At 52.3% G+C, this 22,348-nt stretch overlaps 1 protein-coding gene across 2 annotated transcripts in view; it reads right to left on the reverse strand.

The window, feature by feature from the left end:
• The window catches only part of PHC2 (polyhomeotic homolog 2), a 116,576-nt gene that overhangs the window by 35,215 nt on the left and 59,013 nt on the right, over nt 1-22,348 (reverse strand). The window contains exons 2-7 of one of the 2 annotated variants that reach the window (XM_004591602.2): nt 15,415-15,636; nt 13,311-13,469; nt 12,321-12,398; nt 11,443-11,607; nt 9,792-9,878; nt 8,580-8,892 (exon numbers count right to left, since the gene is read on the reverse strand). In XM_004591602.2, coding sequence (XP_004591659.2) covers nt 8,580-8,892; nt 9,792-9,878; nt 11,443-11,607; nt 12,321-12,398; nt 13,311-13,469; nt 15,415-15,591 — 979 coding nt within the window. In that variant the 5' untranslated portion in view covers nt 15,592-15,636. Of the gene's footprint in view, nt 1-8,579; nt 8,893-9,791; nt 9,945-11,442; nt 11,608-12,320; nt 12,399-13,310; nt 13,470-15,414; nt 15,637-22,348 lie in introns of both variants that reach the window. The other variant, XM_036494419.2, reaches the window with a different exon arrangement.

Below are 22,348 nucleotides of genomic sequence, written 5' to 3' on the forward strand. Positions count from 1 at the left end.
GCTCTGAGGCTGCAGGTCAAAACCTCAAGACATTTTGGGGAAGAGTTTACCTCCTATGTACTTGGGGTTTATAAAAAGCAAGCAGAATGATTTAATTCCAGGATCATTTGGGGCCAGAAAAGCCATTTGTTTTGAGTACTACAGTAATTTCTGAGTACTGCAATAACTTTCTAACTGGGTTTCCTGACTCCAGACTTTTCCTGTAATCCACCCAATAGTCATCTTTCCACTGCATAGACTGCACCAGGGCCTCCCCCTTTTCCTAGCTCCTGCCCTTCACAATTCACCTCACACTGTCAACTACCCCTTCACTTTTATTATTTCTTTGACCCACACAGCCCTTCCTGCTCATTGAACTCTGTGCTCATTTCTGTCTAGAGTGCCACAAACCAACGCCAAGTCACCCTTCTTGGACTCCTTCAGCCAACAGAGGGCTTCCTAGCAGCTAAGCATGGGCCCTGCAGGTGCAATGCTTGGATCTGGATCTTAGTTTTGTTGCTTGCCAGCTGTCTCTAGGTGAGGAACTTGACCTCTTTGCAGCCGTGCAGAGGTGGGGGTAGGGATGATCCTACTTCCTTATTTAAGGAAAGTACTTGTCTTCCTTAGGAAACATGAGTTTGTAATCCATCTATTTTCTCCAAGATATCTTGAATTAAATAGATTTTCAATCAGTACTGCTCAACAGAGGGAGGACTCCAATGGCGAGAGCCATTAGTCCCACTGAACTTGTTGTCAGAGCCATAACCTGGGTGAGATGGGCCCTCCAGCAGGTGCAATGGTTTATGTGCTCTAACTGTCCATTTTGGGTATTCCTCAGGATTCTGGCATGCTCTGATCCATCTGTGATTTAGCATCCATCATTGACATACTGCACTGATTTTTTTTTAAAGATTTATTCAGTTTATTACAAAGTCAGAGATGCAGAGAGGAGGAGAGACAGAGAGGAGGATCTTCCGTCCGATGATTCACTCCCCAAGTGAGCCACAACGGGCCGGTGCGCGCCGATCCGAATCCGGGAACCTGGAACCTCTTCCAGGTCTCCCACGCGGGTGCAGTGTCCCAAAGCATTGGGCCGTCCTCGACTGCTTTTCCCAGGCCACAAGCAGGGAGCTGGATGGGAAGTGGAGCTGCCGGGATTAGAACCGGCGCCCATATGGGATCCCGGGGCTTTCAAGGCGAGGACTTTAGCTGCTAGGCCACGCCGCCGGGCCCAACTGCACTGATTTTTAAACATAGATTACTGCCCCACCATACACTTCGGTGTCTTTGGAATTGGGGTGCATCGGACAGTTAATGACATGTCAGTTTAATGGGTGGTGCTTTTCTTTCTTAATAAAACAATGGTGTTTCTTACAATCAGAATAGATTTAGATTAAGTGAAATGGGAGTATTTTTATTCCTCTATTATTCCTGTCTTTCTAATTATGTTGGGTGCTTTTTGAATCAAACATGTATCTCATTATTTCTAATTTAAAAGACGAGCTTTAGCTGGAATATTCTTGTACTTCTTTCACTCTCCATACCACCAGACATTTGCAGGTGCTTGCCACCACCTGCTGCCTGCCACAGTGAGATCTGTCTGGGGGTGGTGGAGAAGGCTGTGTTTCACTGGAGCCAAAACGTGGCATGCCGGTTTGTGGACTGTCAAGGCACAGGCATCTCTCTAGATCTTTCTTCCTAACAGTAGCTTCATTTCTCCCCTGCACTCCTTTTGGCTTTCCACCTTCCACCTTTTGGCATCCACCATGGGTCCATGGGATCTCAGCCTCAACTTTAGGGAGGCCCAATCACACCTGCTCCATCCTTTCTGCTGCACAGCAGGGGTGGGAAGGGCCTACTTCAAAGGAGACCCAAGCAAGGGCTCAGCTTCCTAGCTGAGATTCCTCCTTGGAATCTCAAGAGGCAATTTGACTGTTTCCAAACCAGTTCAAGGTCAGTAGCAAGATGAATCAGATTGCCTCACAGGAGGGCTGACTGTGATGGACCCCTGGCCATCCCATTCTCTGCACCCGCTGCTGGAATTGATCAATAATGGAGCTCCATCACTCTCAAGACCTCCAGCTTGCAGGAAACATTCCACTCCCCCAGAAATACTGTGACGATTGCCCTAAGTATATGCAAGCACAGGTCACAGGGTCCAAGCTTGTTTATGCTCTTATTTTTCTAGGAGTCCACTATAACTGATGGGAAATGTTTGACCTGAGAATATGAAGGCTGTTAACTATGGGAGAGGAATGGCATATCTCCTTCTTTTCTTCCCCCAAGGATTTATTTATTTATACTTCCAGTTTTCCCACATGAGTAGCACACACCTAGGCAGTTGGGCCATCCTCTGAGGCCCCTCCCAGTCCCCAGCAGGGAGCTGGATTGGAAGTGGAGCAGCCTGGACAGAAATAAAGCCCATCTAGGCCCCACCATGTATACCATGATGCTGGTTCTGAGAATCTCTTTTTATTAACAACTTTTTTTTTTTTTTTTTTTTTTTTAGGATTTAGAAAGTCAAGTGAAGATACACTCACATACCTTCAACAACTCATTTACTAGGGCTGGCATGGTGGCATAGTGGGTTGAACTACTGCCTGGTTAAGTGTGGGGGTGGGGGGAAAGGGGTGCTGGTTTGAGTCCTGGTTGCTCCTACTTCCAAACTAGCTCCATTCTAATGTGCCTTGGAAAGCAGCAGCAAATGGTCCAAGCACTTGGGCCCCGATACCCACAGGGGAGACCTGGAAGAAACTCGTGGATTTTGGCTTTGGCCCCGTTCAACCCAGCCCTGGCTGTGGCGACCACTTGCGAGAGTGAATGAGCAGATGGAAGATCTCTGACTTTTCTTCTTTCTATAACTTTGCCATTCAAATAAACAAATAAAACCCTTAACAAATGTGGTAACCACCTACCGCAGACTGTCATGCTTGATGCTGGCTAACACAGGGTCTGCAGAAGACATCACAGTCTCATAAAAGAGACAGATGGTAGACAGATACCCCCAGCATCATTTAGTTAATGTTACGACGGGAGATAAGCACGGGATACTGAGAGCAGAGAATCAGGGATGGGCTTTGGAAGCAGAGCAGAGAAGGCTTCCTAGAGGAAGCAGATGTTTAACAGGATTCAGATTTCAGAACATGACCAAAAGGGCATCATGTGGGAAGATGCAGAGGCAGGAAACGTGGTGGTGCGTGCGGGGCCCCGCAGGGCAGCCTGTGCAGCTGAGGTCCAGGGAGTCTGCAGGTGAGGAGCTGCTGAGGGATTCAACCAAGTCCACACACCAAGAGGAAGCTCCTCTCCAAAGATGCCGTGTGATCCGGCTGCAGGAAGCAACCAAGACTGGTGGCTGCTAAAGGTCGGGGCCTCACATGCACATAAATAGACAAGGAAGCCCTTTTTGGAAGAGCCTAAAGCAGCAGCCACATGAATTTTCCATGATGCCTTCCCTGGGGGTTAAAGGGCAGGAGGCGTTGAGAGGGGAAGTGGAGCTATGGGAAATGTCCCAGTCAGAGGAAAGTGGCTGTAAAAGCAGGCTGCCCACAGCAGGGCCACTTGGGGGTGGTCTCTGTGCCTGGATGTTGCAGGCTTGCTCCGGCCATCTAGCAAAAACTCCCCAATGCTCTCTGTGCAGGATTCCTCACTAAGCAGCTTTGGGACATTAACGGAGGAACTGATGCCTGCATTTCGGCTCTGTGACCCTATCTTTGCCAGAAGGATGGTGGCAGAGCCTCAGCCGGGCCAAGCAGCAGGTGGGGGAGATGCACTGAGCAAGAAGGAGCTGGGAAGGGAAGGAGGTCCCCAGGTAAGCTGCTCTGTGCTGCTCACTCTCCAGGCCATCCAGCCTGTGGGAAATGGGATCTCCTCCTCCTTACAGTTGGGGAAACTGAGGCTTACTGAGAGTAAGTACCTCGAGACACAGTCCTCAGGCTGGTAAGGAAAGAGACTTGGGTCTAAAACCAAGTGTGGCTCTGAAGCACCTACCCCGGCCCTCTGGTGAAGGAAAGTGATGTCCAAGTAACTTGGACCCTGTGCCTGGGGACAGGAGGATCCCATGGACAGATGGCCAGGAAGGCTTTATTTTTCACGAAAAATGTGTCTGGGAGTGGGGTAGTAACCAAGTGAGTTGATCCCTCATACCTGCTGGCCAGGAGATGAGGCCAGAAAGGACAGTCGCTCGGAAGTCAGCTGCAGAGTGAGCGGGGTGGGAAGGGATGAACAGACCAATTTCTTCAGGAGTGAAATCCATGGGCAGAGGCCTGAGTAGGGAGTTGCAGGAACAGACCCCAACAGTCCCCCGTGCTCAAGGCCAGGCTGGGTCTCGGTGTCTCTCAGTCCCAGCTGAAAACATCCTTTTCCTGTGCCTCCTTGGGTCTCAAAAACAACTCACTCTTCGAAGCACAATTCAGATTTTCACAGCTGCTAATCCAGTGTGGACCCTGGCTCGTCTCTAGCCGCCACAGTGCTTAGCATGTTGGGGGTGTAGCAGCCTTCGCTGAGCAGAACTAACCTTTGGGGAGGGCAGTTAATGTGTCTTATTGACGAGTGAAACAGAATAATTGGCAGCATGATAAGAGAAACAGGAAAGGCCTTTGGTTCATCAGGGGAATGTGGTTAACTGGTGATTAGTATTACTAGTTAGTATCTGGCAGCAGCATGGAAAGAGGCCAAAGAGAAGTTTGGGCTGAAGGATTTCAGAAAAGAAGGGATGCCCCACCACCCAGTCAGCTGCCATTTTTCTCTCAGGTGCACATGCACACCCACACACATGTACACATGTTAAAAGATGTTAAGCAAACTTTACAACCCACCCACTATAGCCTATATCTTCTGGCCTGGTTTCCCTGGGTCTGAGACACCTGTAGTGACTGCCACCTGATCCTACAGCGGACAGCGGACAGGACCTTCCTGGCCGGCTCCAGCTCTGTCAGTGCTACTGGGAATGGATAAGAGGCCACCTGTTTGCCTGGAACTTTACTGGCTTGTCTAAACCAGGTGTGTCCACCCCACAGTGAGGTGGCTGCTTTACAGGGGGTAGAAATCTGGCATCCTGGATTCCCCAAATCGGCCAGCATCACAAGGTCTGGCCTGGTACAGACATCACTGTGAGCAGATGCTGCTGCCACGTGATGGTCCTGCCGCCCCGAGCTCTTGCAGCTGAGGCCTTGCGCATGCCCAGCAAAGGCCTGGCATCTGGAGGCACAACTCTCTCAGCCAGGCATCCAGGATGCCCAAGGACCTATAGTACCCCCATCCCCCACAACACTGAGTCACTTTCTCTTCACCTTTGGGCCCCTGGGGGCGTGCACCCCAAGCCAGAGCCTTATCTGCCAGCAGGAGGAGTTGCTGGACCAGGCCTCGTGTTTGCAGTGGTAGTGGGGGGCAGCTCCCCTGGGCTTGGCTTCCCGGGAGGTCTGGCCCTAGGCCCCTGTCTGCCCTCCCTTGCTCAGTTCTCTACAGGGCAGCAGGATAGAGGCAGACCTTCCCCTCCCACCAGAGCCTAACCTCCTGGGCTCAGCTTCCTCCTCCGCTCCCCCTCCCCCTTTCCAGGGCATAAGGGACCTTTTCTATTTGCGGAGCCTAAAGAAAAACCGGTTGCCAAGGTGACAGGAGCAAGAACAGCAGGGAGCTGGCCATGGGGGGAGGGGCTTTGCCCCCAAACAGCTGTCAGTGGGAGCAATCCCAGCTGGAACGGGAGGGGTTGCTGCACCCCCAGGAGAGGGCTCCCCTCTGTCCTATGTACCCCAGCCTCCCCACCGCAGCCCCCCCCCCGCCCCCGCTGGGTTACTTTCCCTGGGAGCAGCACTCCTCCCACTTAAAAAGCCTCCAATAATAAACAAAACTCTCTCAGCACCCCTGTTCCTCAGCCACTTGCACAAGCACGCCCTCCCTCTAGCTCCTGGGTCACCCCTACGTCAGCTGGCTGGGCAGGCCAGAAGTCACCTCTGCCTGGGGAGCTGGGCAAACCTGGCAGGTGCGGCCTCCCACTGCCTCCACTCAGGGTGTAAGAATTGGTTCTTCTTTTCAGTTCCAGAAGGCCAGAGGATCTGCCGCCTCCAAGGCCTTTCCCCAGCTGCCGTCCCTTTGGGAGGGTGGGAGTGGAGGCGAGGAAGGGGCGGGAGAGAAAGGAAGCCCAGGAGCACGGTGGGAGGCCGGAACAATGCAGCCTGCTGACCTGTGTCTATGCAGTCCTGCAGGGCACAGCTGCTCCCTCCCAAGGTTCTGGGGGCTGCTCGTCTTTGGCCTGCGTGGCTCTACCCACAGGCCTGGACCTCACGGGTGCTCATCTTTGCCCAAGGTGAGAGCACACAGTGCCCCCCCACGCCTCACACTGCAAGCCTCATCCAAGCCTGTAAGAGCATGTAAGGCTCTGGGTCAGGAACAGACTGAGGAGGGACACCCAGCCAGACCCAGAATGGGACGCCAGCAATACTGCTCATGACTAGGTGACCTGGAGAACTTCTCCAAGCCTCAATTTTCTCATCTGTGAGATGGATAAAAATACCTATCACAGGGCCTGGCGGCGTGGCCTAGCGGCTAAAGTCCTCGCCTTGAACGCACCGGGATCCCATATGGGCACCGGTTCTAATCCCGGCAGCTCCACTTCCCATCCAGCTCCCTGCTTGTGGCCTGGGAAAGCAGTTGAGGACGGCCCAATGCATTGGGACCCTGCACCCGCGTGGGAGACCCGGAAGAGGTTCTAGGTTCCCGGATTCGGATCAGCGCACATCAGCCCGTTGCGGCTCACTTGGGGAGTGAAACATCAGATGGAAGATCTTCCTCTCTGTCTCTCCTCTTCTGTGTATATCTGGCTGTAATAAAATGAATAAATCTAAAAAAAAAAAATACCTACCACAGAGGGTTCTTTGGAGGGAGAGGGTAGGGAGGTGGAACACATAAGAATGTCCGGCGCGTCACCTGGCAGGTGGCAGACAGTCCCTTAGCATTGGTCCCTGCCTCAGACCTCAGGAAGAACCACAGACTCTCTCTAGAACATTCTTTAGGCTTTGGGTGTCTGCCATAGACTTAGACAGAGGCCCCACAGGGTCATGGTATTGCCTGAGGGCTCCTGGACTGAACAAGAACATTTGAGAAATGCTACCTTGTGCCCTGGCTCTCTAGTTCAAGTTGTCATCAACAGTTTCTTTCTGTAAAAGCAAAGCCCAGTACAACCTCTGGGCAAAGTAATGCCAGGCAGTGGGAAGCATCTGGAACCACACAGGGAAGTGTCTTCCTCAGCTCTGCAGGGGCCACAGGAAGGCAGGACTGCCATTGTCCCTAATCTTGAAAAGGGGAACTAACTAGGAGCCTCACCTTGGGTTTCCCCCTACCCCAGCTCAGATCCACAAGCTCTCGCCATGCTGGCCTCCATCTGTGTGGAAGCCCTGCCCTTGTCTGGTCTCTGTGTGAGATACAGATGCCATTTCCTCTGACCCTGTGCCTGTACTTACTCCTGCAATGCTGGGACATCGAAGGGATTGGCTTATATACCCGGTCCCTCCCTACCGCATCCTCCTCAGCTAAGGGGGGCCAGTGCTGTGGCACAGCATGTGCAGCTGCTGCCTGCACACCAGCATCCCGTGTCTGAGTGACAGTTTGGCTCCCCTCTGGCTCCCTGCTGATGTGAATGCAACCAAAGGCGGCCCAAGTACTCGGGCCTCTGGCCCTCTGACACCATGTGGGAGACCCGATACAAGTCCTGGCTCCTGGGGAGTGAGCAGGCAGACAGAAGGCCTCACTCTGCCTCTCTCTTCCTCTCTGCCACCCTGTCTTGCAAAGAAATCAATCTTAGGAGAAGTCCTGTTTTGAGCCTCTTGTGGAATCTAGTGGCAAGAATGTAGCAGGTTCTCAAGGAGAGAAGTGCAGGTTCCACTGGCTGCGCGGCAGCCTGGCTGAGGACACTGTCCAGTGCAGGTGACCAGGACGACAGTCTTTCCTGCAAAGCCCGGTGCTCCTCCTTTCTGCGCTCGCACAGCGTGGCCTCGTTCTCCAGGCCAACAAGGCTGGCTTCCAGGGCCAGCTTCTCCCATCACACATTTCCTATAATAGGCAGTGCTGCGAGAATTTCCGCAGGCGGAGGGAAGGCAGCCAAGGAACACTGACTCATCCCGACAGAGAACTTGCCTTCCGCACTTGGGCTGAGCTCCTCCAGCATGCGCGGCTCATGCGTGACCACAGTTAGCAGCACCCACCTCCTCCTCCTTGCCCAGGCCTGCGCTCAGGGTGGGCGGGGCTGGGAGTGGGGCCTGGGGCTCAGGGGTCCCCGTGGATTCCAGAGAACAAATGTCATCACTCTTCCTCACCTCCCTGCGTGATTCTGGCATGCTCCTGACTGCCCCAGAATTTCACCATACTCTACTGCAAGCCTCTACTCACTCGAGGTTCAGGGCCATCTGTGAACTGTGGACTGAGACTCATTGCTGCGGCCACTGTGCGCGAGGGAGGACTGGCTTATTCCAATGGGTGCAGCCTCCTTCCTTAAAGCTAAACAGGCACATGAAGCAGAATTGGGGCTGGACTGGGAGACACAGAGTAGGGCATTTGGTGTATTCCTAGAACACGCCGTGGGCTCAGTTCCTTCTTCCTGGAGCACTTACCTGGTGCAATGAGGGGGTGGGTGGCCACAGTGGGTGCCGCCCGGCCGAGCCCTGTCCGGCCCTCCATGTTCCCAGGCGCACTACCACTGCCGTCTCCTTTCTTGAGTGGCTCCGTCACGCCTTCAGGTGCGCCCGGCTTGGCACCTGCAGGGGACCCCTGGGTAGTGTTTCTGCCTTGAGAAGGGGTAGATGTAGGCTGGCTGCCCCCAGGCATGGGCTTCAGGGCCAAGCTGGGCAGCACAGGCTGAGTGGGGGTGGGGCCCGAGGTGGCTGCAGCTGGGGTCTGCTGAGTTCGGAGGGTCAGGTTCTGTACCTGGAAGAGAGAGGGACTATGAGAGTCCAGGGGATGTGGGAAGAAGCAATGCCACATGCTTCCAAGAGAGAAGCAGTCAGATGGGCCCAAATATGGCTGGACAGGACAGTGGTTTAGAATATGGGGCAGGAGAGGACGAACAGGAGAAGGGGTTAAGGCTGAGAGCAGGTGGGTTTAGAGGACAAGAAAGGGCATTAGTGATTGGATCCATCAGCAGAAGGGACTGTGGCCTATTGTGGGTTGGGGAGCCAGGTCTCTCCCTATCCTGACTCCTCCCTCCAACTACCAGGGTTGGATGCACACTGCTCAGAAACAAACTTCAGATATGGTGGAGCAGGGGGCTGCCCACACCGGAGAAGGCCAGGGCAAGGGTGAGAGTTACTGAGCAGGAAGGGCATTGGCGAAGGACTGCCTTGTCCTCAGACCAAGGTGAACTCGGGCCTTTCCCTGATGTCCACGTGCTAATTCAACTTGGTTCCTGGCTCCCTCTGCTGGTTGTCCAGAGGCTATGCCAGACGCTGGTCTGCCTTGCAAACATTCATTGCTCTGACCCTTCTTGGACAGGTCCCCACTGCTCTGGGAATCCACATGTCTACAGACACCTGTGTGCTACCAGCAGAAGGCAGGGGCTGGGAACAAATGCTGTTTTCCCAGATCCCGGCAGAACTAGCATGTTGTCTTGTGTATCCCAACCCATGTCAGAGCAAACAAGACAGTTCAGACGGGCCGAGCTGGCAGGAGTCTAGGGGCCCCAGGCTGGCCCAGTTCCCAGCTGCTATCCTGGATGCCCCCAGCCTCTGCAAACTCAGAGCTCTTCCAGGATGGGCGCCCCTCCCCGGCCCCAGTGCCCCTTGGCAGTGCCCACCTGCCCCCACCCTCCCACAGCAGGGAGTCCTCACCTGGGCGGGGGTGGGGGGCCGGGCAGGGGAGCCAGTGCCGAGTTCAGGCTGCACAGTAGCGACGGTGGCCGTGGGCGTGAAGATGAGCTGAGGGGACAAAGGAACAGTGCCGCCTAGGCTCCTAGCTACCTGCACCAGGTTGCCTGGCTGGGCCTGGAATCACAGGAAACGAGGTGCCTTTTACCTGCCCAACGTGGGCTCAGCTGCAGAACAGAACAGGCTAGCCAGGCAGCAAACCCCGGGGCAGGCTGGGGGAAGCAGTGCAGGGGTGTGAAGTGACAATTAAACACCTGACAAGCCTGCAGTTCCTTCAGTGCCCACTGTGAGGGGGCACATGCCTTCCCAGAACACCCTGGAGCCACCATCTGCTTCTCTCCTGGTGAGCAGGGACCCTGGACTGAGACACTGCCGGGGACTATGGGCTGGGTCTAACCCACTCCTGACCTTGGGACTGGAAACAAGACCCTCCTCCAGAGGGATCACATTTGATACACTCTTTGGAACATTTTCTGATTGAATACAGATAACAGTGGGTGGGTGCTGGTGCTTGGGACAACAGCAGAGGACGCAGATGGCCTGGAGCTGTGGTGGCGCGTGACTTTCATTTGTGGGGGTGAAATCATGTGGCATTCTCCATGTGGCACCTCACCCCCTGCATCTGTGTGGCTGTGCTGCATCCTGACGGGTGTTCTTCCTGGAGCTGTGTGAGGACACACTCCCTGCGTGTGTGTCCTGCTCTGCGGGGAAGGCGGGCAGGTGAGCGGGATGTGGGGGTGGAGCTTGGGTGGCAGCACACTGTCCGTGACTGTGCAGCTCTCTACACAGACGCAAGTGTGGTGCTTTCTGGGTGTGTGAGAGGCAGGCCCGGGGGACACAAGGGGGATATCCTATCAGGAACTCAGGGCTAAAAACAGAAGTGAGATGGTAGGATCAGGGAAGTCCCAAGTGCTAGGTTCTGGCCCCTGAAACACAGCAGGTGCGTGTGTAACAGCACTGTCATTAGGCTGGAGTGTCCCGAGGCCAAAGGGGGACGCTCCACACCCCTCAGACCCCTGAGCTCTTCCTTCCTCCCAGGGTCTGTGCTGCTGTCTTCCCTGGACATACTGCCGTTAGAGTCTGCCAGCTCTCAAGGGGCACATTCAAGGAAGGTGCACAAGGGACCCCAGGTGTGCTAGTGCTAGCCTGGGTCACCTGGGCCTGTGGGACAAGGGCTCTGTTGGGAAGACAGCGCTGGCTACACTATGCCCCGAAGCTGGCAGCTCCCTCTACCAGCGGCTCCTGAGCGAGAGGCGGCCAGTACTTGCAAGATTCCACTTCCGTGGGGCATGTGGATGCCCGTGCGGACAGGACCATGTGGCACAGACCTCCACACTGTCCAATCATCATGAATTTTGAGAAGTGCTGTCTGATAAGGGGACCGGCTCACATGAGGAGGAAGAAATCAGGCATTATGGGTAATGTCACTCTTTCATCAGCCTTAAACCTCACACTTGCCCAGTCCTTGAGCCTGCACCAAAGCTGCCAGTCAGCCTCCTGGACCCAGCCTCTCTACTCTGTCCCCACACCCGTGGGCTTCCTCCCTGCCTTCCCCTGGTCTCACTGCTCACATGCTCCTGGGCTCCCAGGTCTCAGCCCTGGCTGTGGGACTCACCATCTGTGCCCTCAGATACATCTGGGCTTGGCTGGCTGTCAGGGCTGGAGCAGATGTGTTGCCCAGGAGCACGGCCTGCTGTGCAATGCCTGAGGCTGTCGCCGAGTTCACGCTCTGGGCCCGGTTGATGAGCTGGGCTGCAGCTGGGGACGCTGCCAGGTTAATCTGATGGAGCAGAAAGAGGTGCCGGGAAATGGGAGGGTTTGCTGTGAGTGGCATCCATGTTCCCCACTGCCTAGTCCTGTCCTGTCTTCTGCCCTTGGTTTGCTTAACCTCACTGGGGACCACCTCTGGCCACTGGGCTTTGGACACTAGTCGCCCTGCCCATCCTCTCCACTGCCCTGTCTCAGGCCTAGGTGCAGAGCCACAGAAAGCACCCAGTAGTGTGTCTCGCCCTGGCAGGATGCCAGGAGGTTACTGATATAAGGGCTATAAAGTGGCATGCATTCTTCAAAAATTTTTAATTTATACTTTATTTGGAAGGGAGAGATTCAAATGTTTATGATAGCCAGGGCTGGGTCAGGTCAAAGCCAGGAAGCCCAGTACTCAATCTGGGTCTTCCGTGTGGGTGACAGGGGCCCAAGTCACCACCTGCTGCCTCCCAGGACATGCATGCCCAGGAAGCCAGATCAGAAGTGGAAGAGCTGGGATTCAAACCAGGCACCCTGACACAGCATGTGGGAACACCAAGGGCTGTCCATCCACCCAATATCTGCTCCCTATCCACCTTCTTCCTTCTGGCACCAGCAACAGATTCCAGCCACGCTTCTATGTGCCAGAGGATTCACCTGGCTGGGGGCCAGGACCTCATGAGCATCTCGGGCAAGGAGCGGGAGGACAACCTCCCCAGGGCCCTGCGATTCCCCAACCCTACTCACCGATGATGGCTGGGCTGGGGCCTGGGCGGACACACTGCTGCTCGAGGTGCTCCCCTGTCTGTTGGCCACCAGGCTTGCCTGGAAAGGAACAGGAATCCAGTGACAGGCCTCCCCCAGTCCCTCTTTTCCATCTCCAAGACAGGAGCCGTGGGCCTGGAATAAGAGAGGCACCCTCCAGCCTGCCTCCTCTGAGTGGTCTTGAGCAAGTACCCAGCTTCCTCTTTCACGGGGGGGTGTTACTGTGGGCCCTGCGCTGCCGCTGGCTTGCTGATGGATCTCAGTGGGGCCATGTCCCAATGCCAAGCTATACCAACTGTCAGCAACTCCCAATGCTGGCATCTCCAGCTCACTCCAGCCCTTTGCTCTGCCTGGCCCCTTACATGCAACCCGCAGCCCCTACACTGAGGTTTCTGTGCACTCTGTCTGGACTGCCCATCCTGCCTCATCCCCTTAACTAGCTTTCTGGTTGCTCCAGTGGCCAGCGGGAGGTACCCTCTTGTCATTCGTTCACAGCAATTTGTTTCTCCCTCTTACAAGTGAGGCTTCTAAATATTTGGTTTCTTTGTCTGTTTTGGTCTCCCTGTTTTTGCTGTTTTTCCACTATTAAACTGCAACACAGACAGACGCTGGGGTATGCAGTGTCTGACAGGGACTCTGCTGAGAGTAGGTGCACCAAGTGATTTACTGACTGAATGATGGAATGCATGAGCTCTTCTCAGCCACAAGGAGGAGGAGGAGGATAATGTTGGGCGGGGGACGCTCTCCCCTGGGGATGCCTCAGTGGGATCCGAGGCCCTTCCCTTGCGGGCAGGGACGTGGGGAGGAGGGCGAGAAGTCCAGCTTCTCTCTAAGCCAGGGTGACTCTGGGCTCAGCTCTTCACTGTCAGAGACAAGGACAATCATTGTGGACTCAGGGAGCACACACGCACTGCCCACCTTCTCTCTGCCTGGCCACACCCCAGGGCAATGCTGGGCATCCCCGTGACTCACCTGCTGCACGGCTGCCAGGCTCTGGAGCTGGGCACTGCTCAGGTGCTGCTGCTGCAGGGCTGCTGTCTGCAGCATGAGGTGCTGCTGCTGGGCAGCATACATCTGCTGTAGGTACTGCGCTGCGGTGCTGGGCTGCCTGTGCAGGGCCTGCTGGATCACCTGGGGAGGGGGAGAGAGGCGGGGAGCCGGGACTGTCTTAGGCCTCACCACATGTGCCATTAGCAGCTCTCCCTGGCTGCTTGGAGGAGGGCACCTGCGGGACCCATGCCCCCACCGTAAGCAGCACAGGGCACATGCCTGTGCACAGAGCTCTATGGATGCCCACCTGTCTCCTGTGCACTTCTCCCATCTCCTCCGCAGCACCATGTGCCCTGGGAGAAGAGGGAAAGCAGCCCCTGGGCCTTAAGCAGCTCTCTCAGGAGAAGCCTCTGCCCTATCACTTCAGGTCTCAAGTGCGCTGCAGCTCAGCAAGGCAGGGAGAAAGGGCAGGAAGAAAGCTAGGAGATGGGCCCAGTGCCATAGCCTAGTGGCTAAAGTCCTTGCCTTGAACGCTCCAGAATTCCATGTGGGTGGGTGCCAGCTCTAATCCCGGTGGCCCCACTTCCCATCCAGCTCCCTGCTTGTGGCCTGGGAAAGTAGTTGAGGATGGCCCAAATCCTTGGGACCCTGCACCCACATGGGAGACCTGGAAGAAGCTCCTGGCTCCTGGCTTCAGATTGGCCATTGTGGCCGCTTAGGGAGTGAATCGTTGGACAGAAGATCTTCCTCTCTGTCTCTCCTTCAGATTTATTTTCATTAGAAAGTCAGATATACAGAGCTTCTTCCGGGTTCTGCTCAAGTATAGGATGCAGTCTTGACTTAGCCCACTTGCCAGGGCTCATCCCCATCCCTTCTGCCTCAGGTTGTGACAGGAGGGGCACATCTTGATGTCCAGCAGCTGAGATACACAAGCCCAAGGGGCCTGGGAGGAGGGCTGTGGCCAGGGTGGGAGTTGATTAAGTTTGAGGCAGAGCCGTGTGAAAGGGCAGGTCTAAGAGTGTCTTGTTGGGCTCTTCTTTGATCAGGTTTCTCGGGCTTCCTTGCAGTCTGCCGTGGCTTCTCCCCTTTCCTGTTCATGTCCAGGTCTGAAGCCACGGAAGGAGGAAGTCCCTTTTCCATCGGGTGCACAGCATAACCACAAAGCTACTTACCAAACATACTTCTCAGCCATGGCCTCTCCTTCCTGCCTGTGGCACCGAGGAATTCTGACATTGCAGAGAATAGGAACACAAGCTCGGGTGGGAATGAGGTTCTTTTTTTTTTTAAAAAAGATTTATTTTATTTTTATTACAAAGTCAGATATACTGAGAGGAGGAGAGATGGAGAGGAAGTGGAGCTGCCGGGATAAGAACCAGCGGCCATATGGGATCAAGGCGAGGACCTTAGCCACTAGGCCACGCTGCCAAGCCCTCTTTTTTTTTTGTTTCGGTCTTTATCTGAATGAGCTTGGACAAGTCACTACTTTCTTGGTTTCTTGGAGCCTCGGCTTTCTCTGCTCTAGAGTTGTTCCTGATAACCACCATTCTCACAGCTGCAGGAGCAGACGAGTTTGCAAAATGCCAAGTGCAGTGCTGGACATACAGCAGGTGGCAGTGCATCTGTGTTTGGAACAGCGTGAGGCACCTGGAAGGCCTTGGTAGTGACACTCGGCAGACTTTAGGGAAGGTGAAAAGCTTCAAGACCAAGGGAACTTGGGGTGTTCCTCTCTGGTTCCATTTAAAAATCTGCAGTTTGTTCCTTACAGAGCCACACGGACACAACTGGCTGGAGCTGGGCTCTTTTCTCTGTGCCACTGCTCCTTGTCTGCCCTTTCCTCTCTTACCCACGTACTCTCCCATAATAGTTTTCTGGGATCCAAGTCCTCCTTTTGCTCAAAATCTTCCCTCTCTCCAAGCTTTCCTGGCTTGGCCCCATCTTGCATCACTTGTGAATGCTGACTATACACAAATCCACGTCCCCAACCCCAGACCCCCAGTTTTATTCCACCAGGTGGTGCCATAACTTCTTCCAGGCCAGCCCTGTAGATGATGCAGTATGACAATTCCTGCTTCCGTTAGGCTCTTACCTGCACAGTCTGCCGGTCGGGAATACCACTGTACACGGAAATCTGGGGCCCTGTGTTGCGGCCACTTCCTCCGCTGCTGCTACTACTGCTGCAGCCATTGCTGTTACTGGAGCTGCTGGTGCTGCTGGTGACACTGGCGCTGCCAGAGGCGTGTGGTGCTGGCGTCTCATTTTCCATGGTAGCACAGTCAGGGCACCCACGTGGCAGAAGAGCAGGTGACCACTAGGAAGGAGAAGGCAGAGAGACAGTGCTCAGTAAATATGCTCTAGAATGTACACTCCAGTAAGGCCTCCATGTTTGTAGATTCAACCAATGGGGAAACACTGCATCCACACTGGACATGCATGGACTGGTTTTTCTTGTCATTAACTCCTTGTACAATTCAATATAACAAGTGCGTGGCATTCACCATCCATTACTTAGGTATTTCAGGCGCCTGAGAGATGATGTAAAGCCCAGGGGAGATGGGCACAGGTGAGGTGCCAATCACGGTGCCATGTCATGGGAGGTACTGGGGCACCTGCAGATGCCAGTATCTGTGAGCAGTGATGGAGCGCCAAGGGGTGACATCACAGCCTGTGGTGAGGCCACATGTGATTGGAAGGGATGAGACACACCTCAGACAGGAAGGACAGGGCCAGGCTTCCTGCAACAGGTGATGTCTGGAATCAAGTGTGCCTGACTTCCAAGTCAATGCTCTGTTCATGCGCTGCGCATGTGGCCAAACCAGCGAAAGGGACAGATTTCCTATCACGTTCTTCCTTGGCACTGACTTGGGCTAGGACCGCTCAGCCCTTCTTAACCTCTTCCTCTTAGAGATGGAGAAACTGACCTTCAGGGAGCTCATCATCTGTCCACGTTCACAGGGAAATAGAATTCAAGATCTAGTGAGAATAGGAGTGAAAGAAGGGAATAAGGAGAGAGCAAAATAAACTGAAGTGTCTGTTTTGTGTTGTTGTCAGAAGAGCTTCGTTTATGTTAGCAGTCCCTGTTTCCTTTGCAAAATCCACACTGAGCACCCTCTGCCTCGAATGCTGAACAGGATACACCACACGTATCAATTGGTTGGTTAAAACCCTGGGTTCTGTTGAGGCCAGCATTGTGGTACAGTGGGCTAAGCTTCCACTGACATTCTGTACTGAAGTGCTGGTTTGAGTCCTGGATTCTCTCCTTCTGATCCAGCTCCCAGCTAACACACCTGGGGAAGCAGTGCAAGAAAAGCCCCGCTACCCACATGGAGACCGGATGAGGTTTTAGCCTGGTTTTGCCCTGATGTCCACCTGGCCTTGCCCTTCCTGTTGTGACCATTTGGAGAGTGAACCAGAGAATTAAAGATCTGTCTCTCCAGCTCACATTCTTTGTCGTAACTTTTAATCTTTTAAAAAAAATCCTCAGGTTTTGGAGTCAGACAGATGTGGCTTTGAGTCCTTGTTCTGAAACTTTCTGGGAAACCCTGGCGAGCAGCATTTGCCTGACTTGCCAATTCTTTATGTGTCAAGTGTGACTGTGAGAGCAGTCAGGAACACAATGCAACCTGTGAGATGCAGTGCTCAGCTGGGGGTCTGTTCCAACAGGGAATCCCATGTAACCTACTCAGGTTCCCTATAGCTCCCAAAGCATTCACCCACTCCAGAATCTTAACAGGAGCACTCGGAGCCATGAAACCTAAAATGGGAGGGGCTGCCGTTGGGATGAGACGCCAATGCTGCCATTCTATATGTGCTCCAGTCTGTGTCCTGGCTGCTCCACTTCCCATCCAGCTCCCTGCTAACGGCCTGGGAAAAGCAGTGGAGGACGGCCTGGGTGCTTGGTCCTCGGTGCTACCCATGTGGTAGACTCCTGTGAAGCTCCTGGCTCCTGGCTTTGGCTTGGCTCAGTCCTGGCCATTGTGGCTACTTGGGGAGTGAACCAGCAGATGGAAGATTTCTCCCTGAAATTCTTTCCAATAAAAAGTCTTAAAAATAAAATTCAGAGGCTGCAAAATGCCACACCCCAATAATCAAATTTCATCTTTTTTTTTTCTTGTCACAATAACTAACACAGAAATGGTGGCCTGTGTAATTCAATCCTTGTTGAGAAATAAGGACAGCACAGCACCCCTTTATGGAACAAATGCCAACCCTGCACCAGCAAGGACAGCCACTGCTCCTCGGGCAGACAAGAGCCCTCCCTGAGCCTCCTGGGGGCCCTGGCGGAAGGCATGGCCTGGACTCTGCTCACCTGTCTCCTCCCTGCCTTCGCTCTCCTCTTCCTCCTTTCTGGCTTCTGCCAGTCTTCTCTGCTTTGTCGTTTGGGTCTCATTTGTTTCTGCTTCCCCAGTCTAGCTCCTGACCTGTCGCACTCACGCACCTCCTCCCCCGGACGGGCCTCCTGCAGCACTCACGCTGGGCTCCCCTCGGTCTCTCATGCTCTTCTCCTGCCTCCTGTGATTCATCCTGTGTGGCTGAGTTAGCTCACTAATGAGCCTCCTCTCCCGCACTTGGACCTCTCTGCTCTGTCCTATCCTAGTGGCTTGCCCTCTGCATCGGGCTCTGTGGCTCTCTGTGACTCCTTCTTGGTCCGCTCTCCCTTGGCTTGCTCCTCCTCCAGGCCTACACAGAACGTGGTCCTGCTGCTCCCATCTCCTCTGTTCTATCTCACGCTTGACAACTACAGCTGTCTTTCAAGTGTTCTCTCTCTCTCTCTCTCAATCATTCATGCAAAGGACAGGGGGAGGGAGGGACAGACTTTTGAGTAGAGGGATCAGAGAGACGGAGAGAGACAGAGAGCCTCCTGTGTACTGGTTTGTGTCCCAAATGCCCACAAAAATCTGGGTTTGGGCCAGAACTGAAGCCAGAAACCAGGCACACAATTCACATCTCTTTCATAGGTGGCAGGAATCCAGTTTCCTGCCTGAGCCAGGTCCTGTGTTCACGAAGAGCTGGGAGCCAGAGCTGGCGGTGGCATCCAGGCCCTCTGACATGGGATGCTGGTATTTTAGTTAACCACTCCTGGATTACCATTTAAACATCAGGCATTCAGCAACATGAACCACACTCCCAAGGTTGTGCAACAATCCCTGCCAGGTATTCCCAGAGTTCCGTCATCATCTGAAACAGAAATGCTATCACTGTTGGGAAGTTACTCCTATTCCTCTCATCCCTCAACCACTGCCCCACCTCCAGGTCCCTAGGAACCCCCTTGCCTTCTCCCTGTGAATTCACATGTTCTGGATACTTCCCATGGGCCAACTTATGAAGTATGTGTCCTTTTGGTTCTAGCTGATGTCACTTAGCTTCATTTCTAAGATTTCAGTTAGTGTCCAAGCTTTGGCCATGTTACGGCAGCATGAATGAGGATTTCCTTGCTTTTTATGGCTGAATGGTGACACATAAGTCTATTCACCCGTCCGTCAGCTGAGGGACACTCGGTCTGCTTCTGCCTTTTGGCTGCTGGGAATGACGTTGCTGCGGATACTGACTGGCGAGCATGCCCGTGTCTGTGCTCCCCTCTGGGTAAATGCCTAGCTGGAGGCTGCTGAACTGCGCACTCGTTCATTTTTGATCATATCAATATCCAGTTCTCTTTGTAGCCTTTTAAAAAGTATTCCACACACGTTAAACTTCTGTTTATATTTTATTTTTAATCAACAAAACAATGATTACATATGCTTACGGTATGCAACGTGATGTTCTGTTATATAACATTATACTGTGGAATGATTAAAGCAGGTTAATTAAACCCATCTCCTCACATTATATTTTGTGGTGAAAACATTTAAAATCTACTTTTGACAATTTTGAAATTTATTTCTGCACAGTAGATCACTGGAACCCACTCCTCTAACTGAAACTGTGTGCCTTCTCATCAGTATGCCACTTATCCACTCCTGCCCCTTCAAAACCCACCTGTCCCCTCCTGCCCCTTCAAGGCCCACCTGTCCCCTCCTGCCCCTTCAAGGCCCACCTGCCCCCTCCTGTACCTTCAAGGCCCAACTCTAACAACTGTCATTCTATTTTCTACAAGTTCCTCTTACTTTTTTTTTTCAGATTTCATGTACAAGGATAGTTCAAAAAGTCCATGAAAATGTGCAATATGGAAAGCCGTAAGCATTTCAATTTTTAAAAGTTGTTATTTAAAGCTAATTATATTTATTTGAAGGACAGAGTGACAGAGAAAGAATTTTTAAAATTTATTTTAGGGCCCGGCGCAATAGCCTAGCAGCTGAAGTCCTTGCCTTGTACCTGCAACAGCCAGAGCTGAGCTGATCCAAATCCAGGAGCTTCTTCCAGGTCTCCCATGCGGGTGCAGCATCCCAAGACCTTGGGCTGTCTTCGACTGCTTTCCCACACCATAGGCAAAGATCTGGATGGGAAGTGGAGCAACTGGGATACAAAACAGTACCCACACGGGATCCTGCGCATGCAAGGCGAGGACTTTAGCCACTAGGCTACCGTTCTGGGTCTGAGAAATAATGTTTTACCCACTGATTCCCTTAGGACACCAGGCAGAGCTGGACCAGGCCCAAACCAGGCAGACAGAAAGCGGATTCTGGGAGACTGCAAATCACCAACCAATTCAAGAACGCTCAACTGACCAACCAGGAACTTGGACAGAAGCTGATCACACACCACTCATCCCTGATTCCAATCTGTAAGAATTTTCATCCCTAAATCCTCGGAGAGCCTGAGAAATTGAGCAGTGGCTGCCCGGCTCCTCGCTGGCAGCTTTGCAATAAACACCTACTTTTCTCCACCACCCTGATGTCAGTGATTGAATTTCTGTGTGTTGGATGGGTGGATCCAGTTTAGGAAGTCTAAGGCAACACCTCCAACAATAGTTTGGGGTGCTGTTCAGCAATATTACTTAGTGTCTTTTTGAGAACAGTCATTCTGGCTGGTGTGAGGTGATATCTCACAGCGGCTTTAATCTGCATTTCTTTGATTATCAATGGTGATGAACGTTGCTTCTTATATCTTCATTTGTACAGCTTTTTTTGTAAAAATATCTAATCGCTTCTCGGCCTTTTGGCTGAGATCAAGTGTAAAAATATCTGTGTAGATCCTTTGCTCATGTTTTGATTGAGTTATTCTCTTGGTATTGAATATTTGGGTCCCTTAAGCATTTGGATATTATTTGGGTATTCCTTTAGCTATTTTACACTTAGCATGTATTTTCTCCAAGCCCATCAAGTATCTTTTCATTCTTAATTATTTTCTTTGCTTTGGAGAAGCTTTTTAGTTTGAGCCAATCCCAATGGTTTAGTTCTGCTTTTGGGATCATAGCCAAGAAACCTGCTTGGACCAATGTCACAGAGAATTTTCCTCGTTTTCTTCTTGTAGTTTTACAGTGACAGGCCTTTTATGTGAGTCTTTCATATAATTTGAATTTATATATAGTGTGAGATAAAAATTCTGTTTCAAGGACTGGCATTGTGGTGTGGTGTGTGAAGCGTGGCCTCCAGTACAACCAGGCCATACAAATACAGTTCCAGTCCCTTCTGCCCCACTTCTGATCCAGCTCTCTGCTGATGCACCTGAGCAAGCAGCAAAAGATGGCACAACTACTTGGTTGCCTGCACCCATGAGGAAGACCTGGATTAAACCCCGGACTCCTGGATTTGGCCTTCCCATGGCCTGGCCATTTGGGGAGTGAAGCAGAGGGAAGAAAAATCTCTGTCTCTCTCTGAAACTTTGCCTGTGACTCAGATTTATTTATTTATTTGAAAGGCAGAGTTACCGAGAAAAGGGAAGACAGAATCTTCCATCTGCTAGTTCACTACCCAGATCGCCACAGCTGGGCTGATAGAAAGTCAGGAGCCTTTTTATGGGTCTCCCACACTGGCAGGGGGTCCAAGCACCTAGACCATCCTCTGCTGCTTTCCCAAGACATGAACATGAGCATATGAGCAGCCAGGACATGAACCAGTGCCCATATGGCATGCTGGCACTACAGGCAGAGGATCAGCTTGCTCCACCACTGTACTAACCACTAATAATTTTTTTAATTAAATTGTACTTTTTTGCTTGTGACTATGCAGTGTTCCCAACAGCATTATTTAAAGAGACTGTCCTTTGTCCATTCTGTTCTTGGTATCATTGTCAAAAGTCAATTGACCATAAAGCATGGCTTTATTTCTTGGCTCTGAATCCTGTGTCATTGGGCAGGATGTCTGTTTCTAAACAGCAACATGCTGTTTGGATTACTCTCCTGGATCATTTGTGAAATCCCTTCTGTTCTTGAGCCCACATAACTGCTCGCTAAGCTACCCACCAGGGCATCAGGGTATATAAATTCCCCCCCAACCCCAGCCTCCACCTTGATCTTATCCTGCCTTCCTATGCTCTTTTTTCCACCACTCATTCACACTGCACTCTCACTGGGATCCGCATTATTCCAAAGAAGCTGAAGTGGTGGACCCTTGCTACTTGTTATCTCTGTGGTTCATTGCTGTGGTCTGACGCCTGCTGCTCCCTGCCCCTAGAAATGCCTTCCTTCCATTTTTCCTTTTTTTTTACTCAATCAGCTCCTTAGACCTTGAAAACAACTTGGGTCTCTGCGATGAAATATGTTCTGAATGCCACCTCCTTTATCTCTTTTCTTCTTCCTCCCTTTAGTAAGATTCTAATTTCTTGCTTAAAGTCAAGTCATCTAATTAGATGATTGCTTCTACAGAGTGGTACACTTGCCTCTCCTAGCCTTACAATCTAATGTTACAAACAGGTAGTGTGCTCGGGGTCCTGTCTGACTTCCCCACTCTGAGCTTCTGCAGTTTGGGGATCGTGTCATAGTTTTTCACATATACCTGGTACTTCATTCCACAGATGCTCATTAATCAGGATTCCTTGAGATGTACCATCTTACTCTTCATCTGAAAGCTTAAATTTTTCATCTCAACTGAAGTTTCCCAAACTAACATAAAACTTAAGCCACTTATTTAATTTTAGTATCATCT

Source organism: Ochotona princeps, chromosome 2 (genome assembly GCF_030435755.1).
Source record: "Ochotona princeps isolate mOchPri1 chromosome 2, mOchPri1.hap1, whole genome shotgun sequence".
In the NCBI taxonomy this organism is placed as follows: Eukaryota; Metazoa; Chordata; class Mammalia; order Lagomorpha; family Ochotonidae; genus Ochotona; species Ochotona princeps.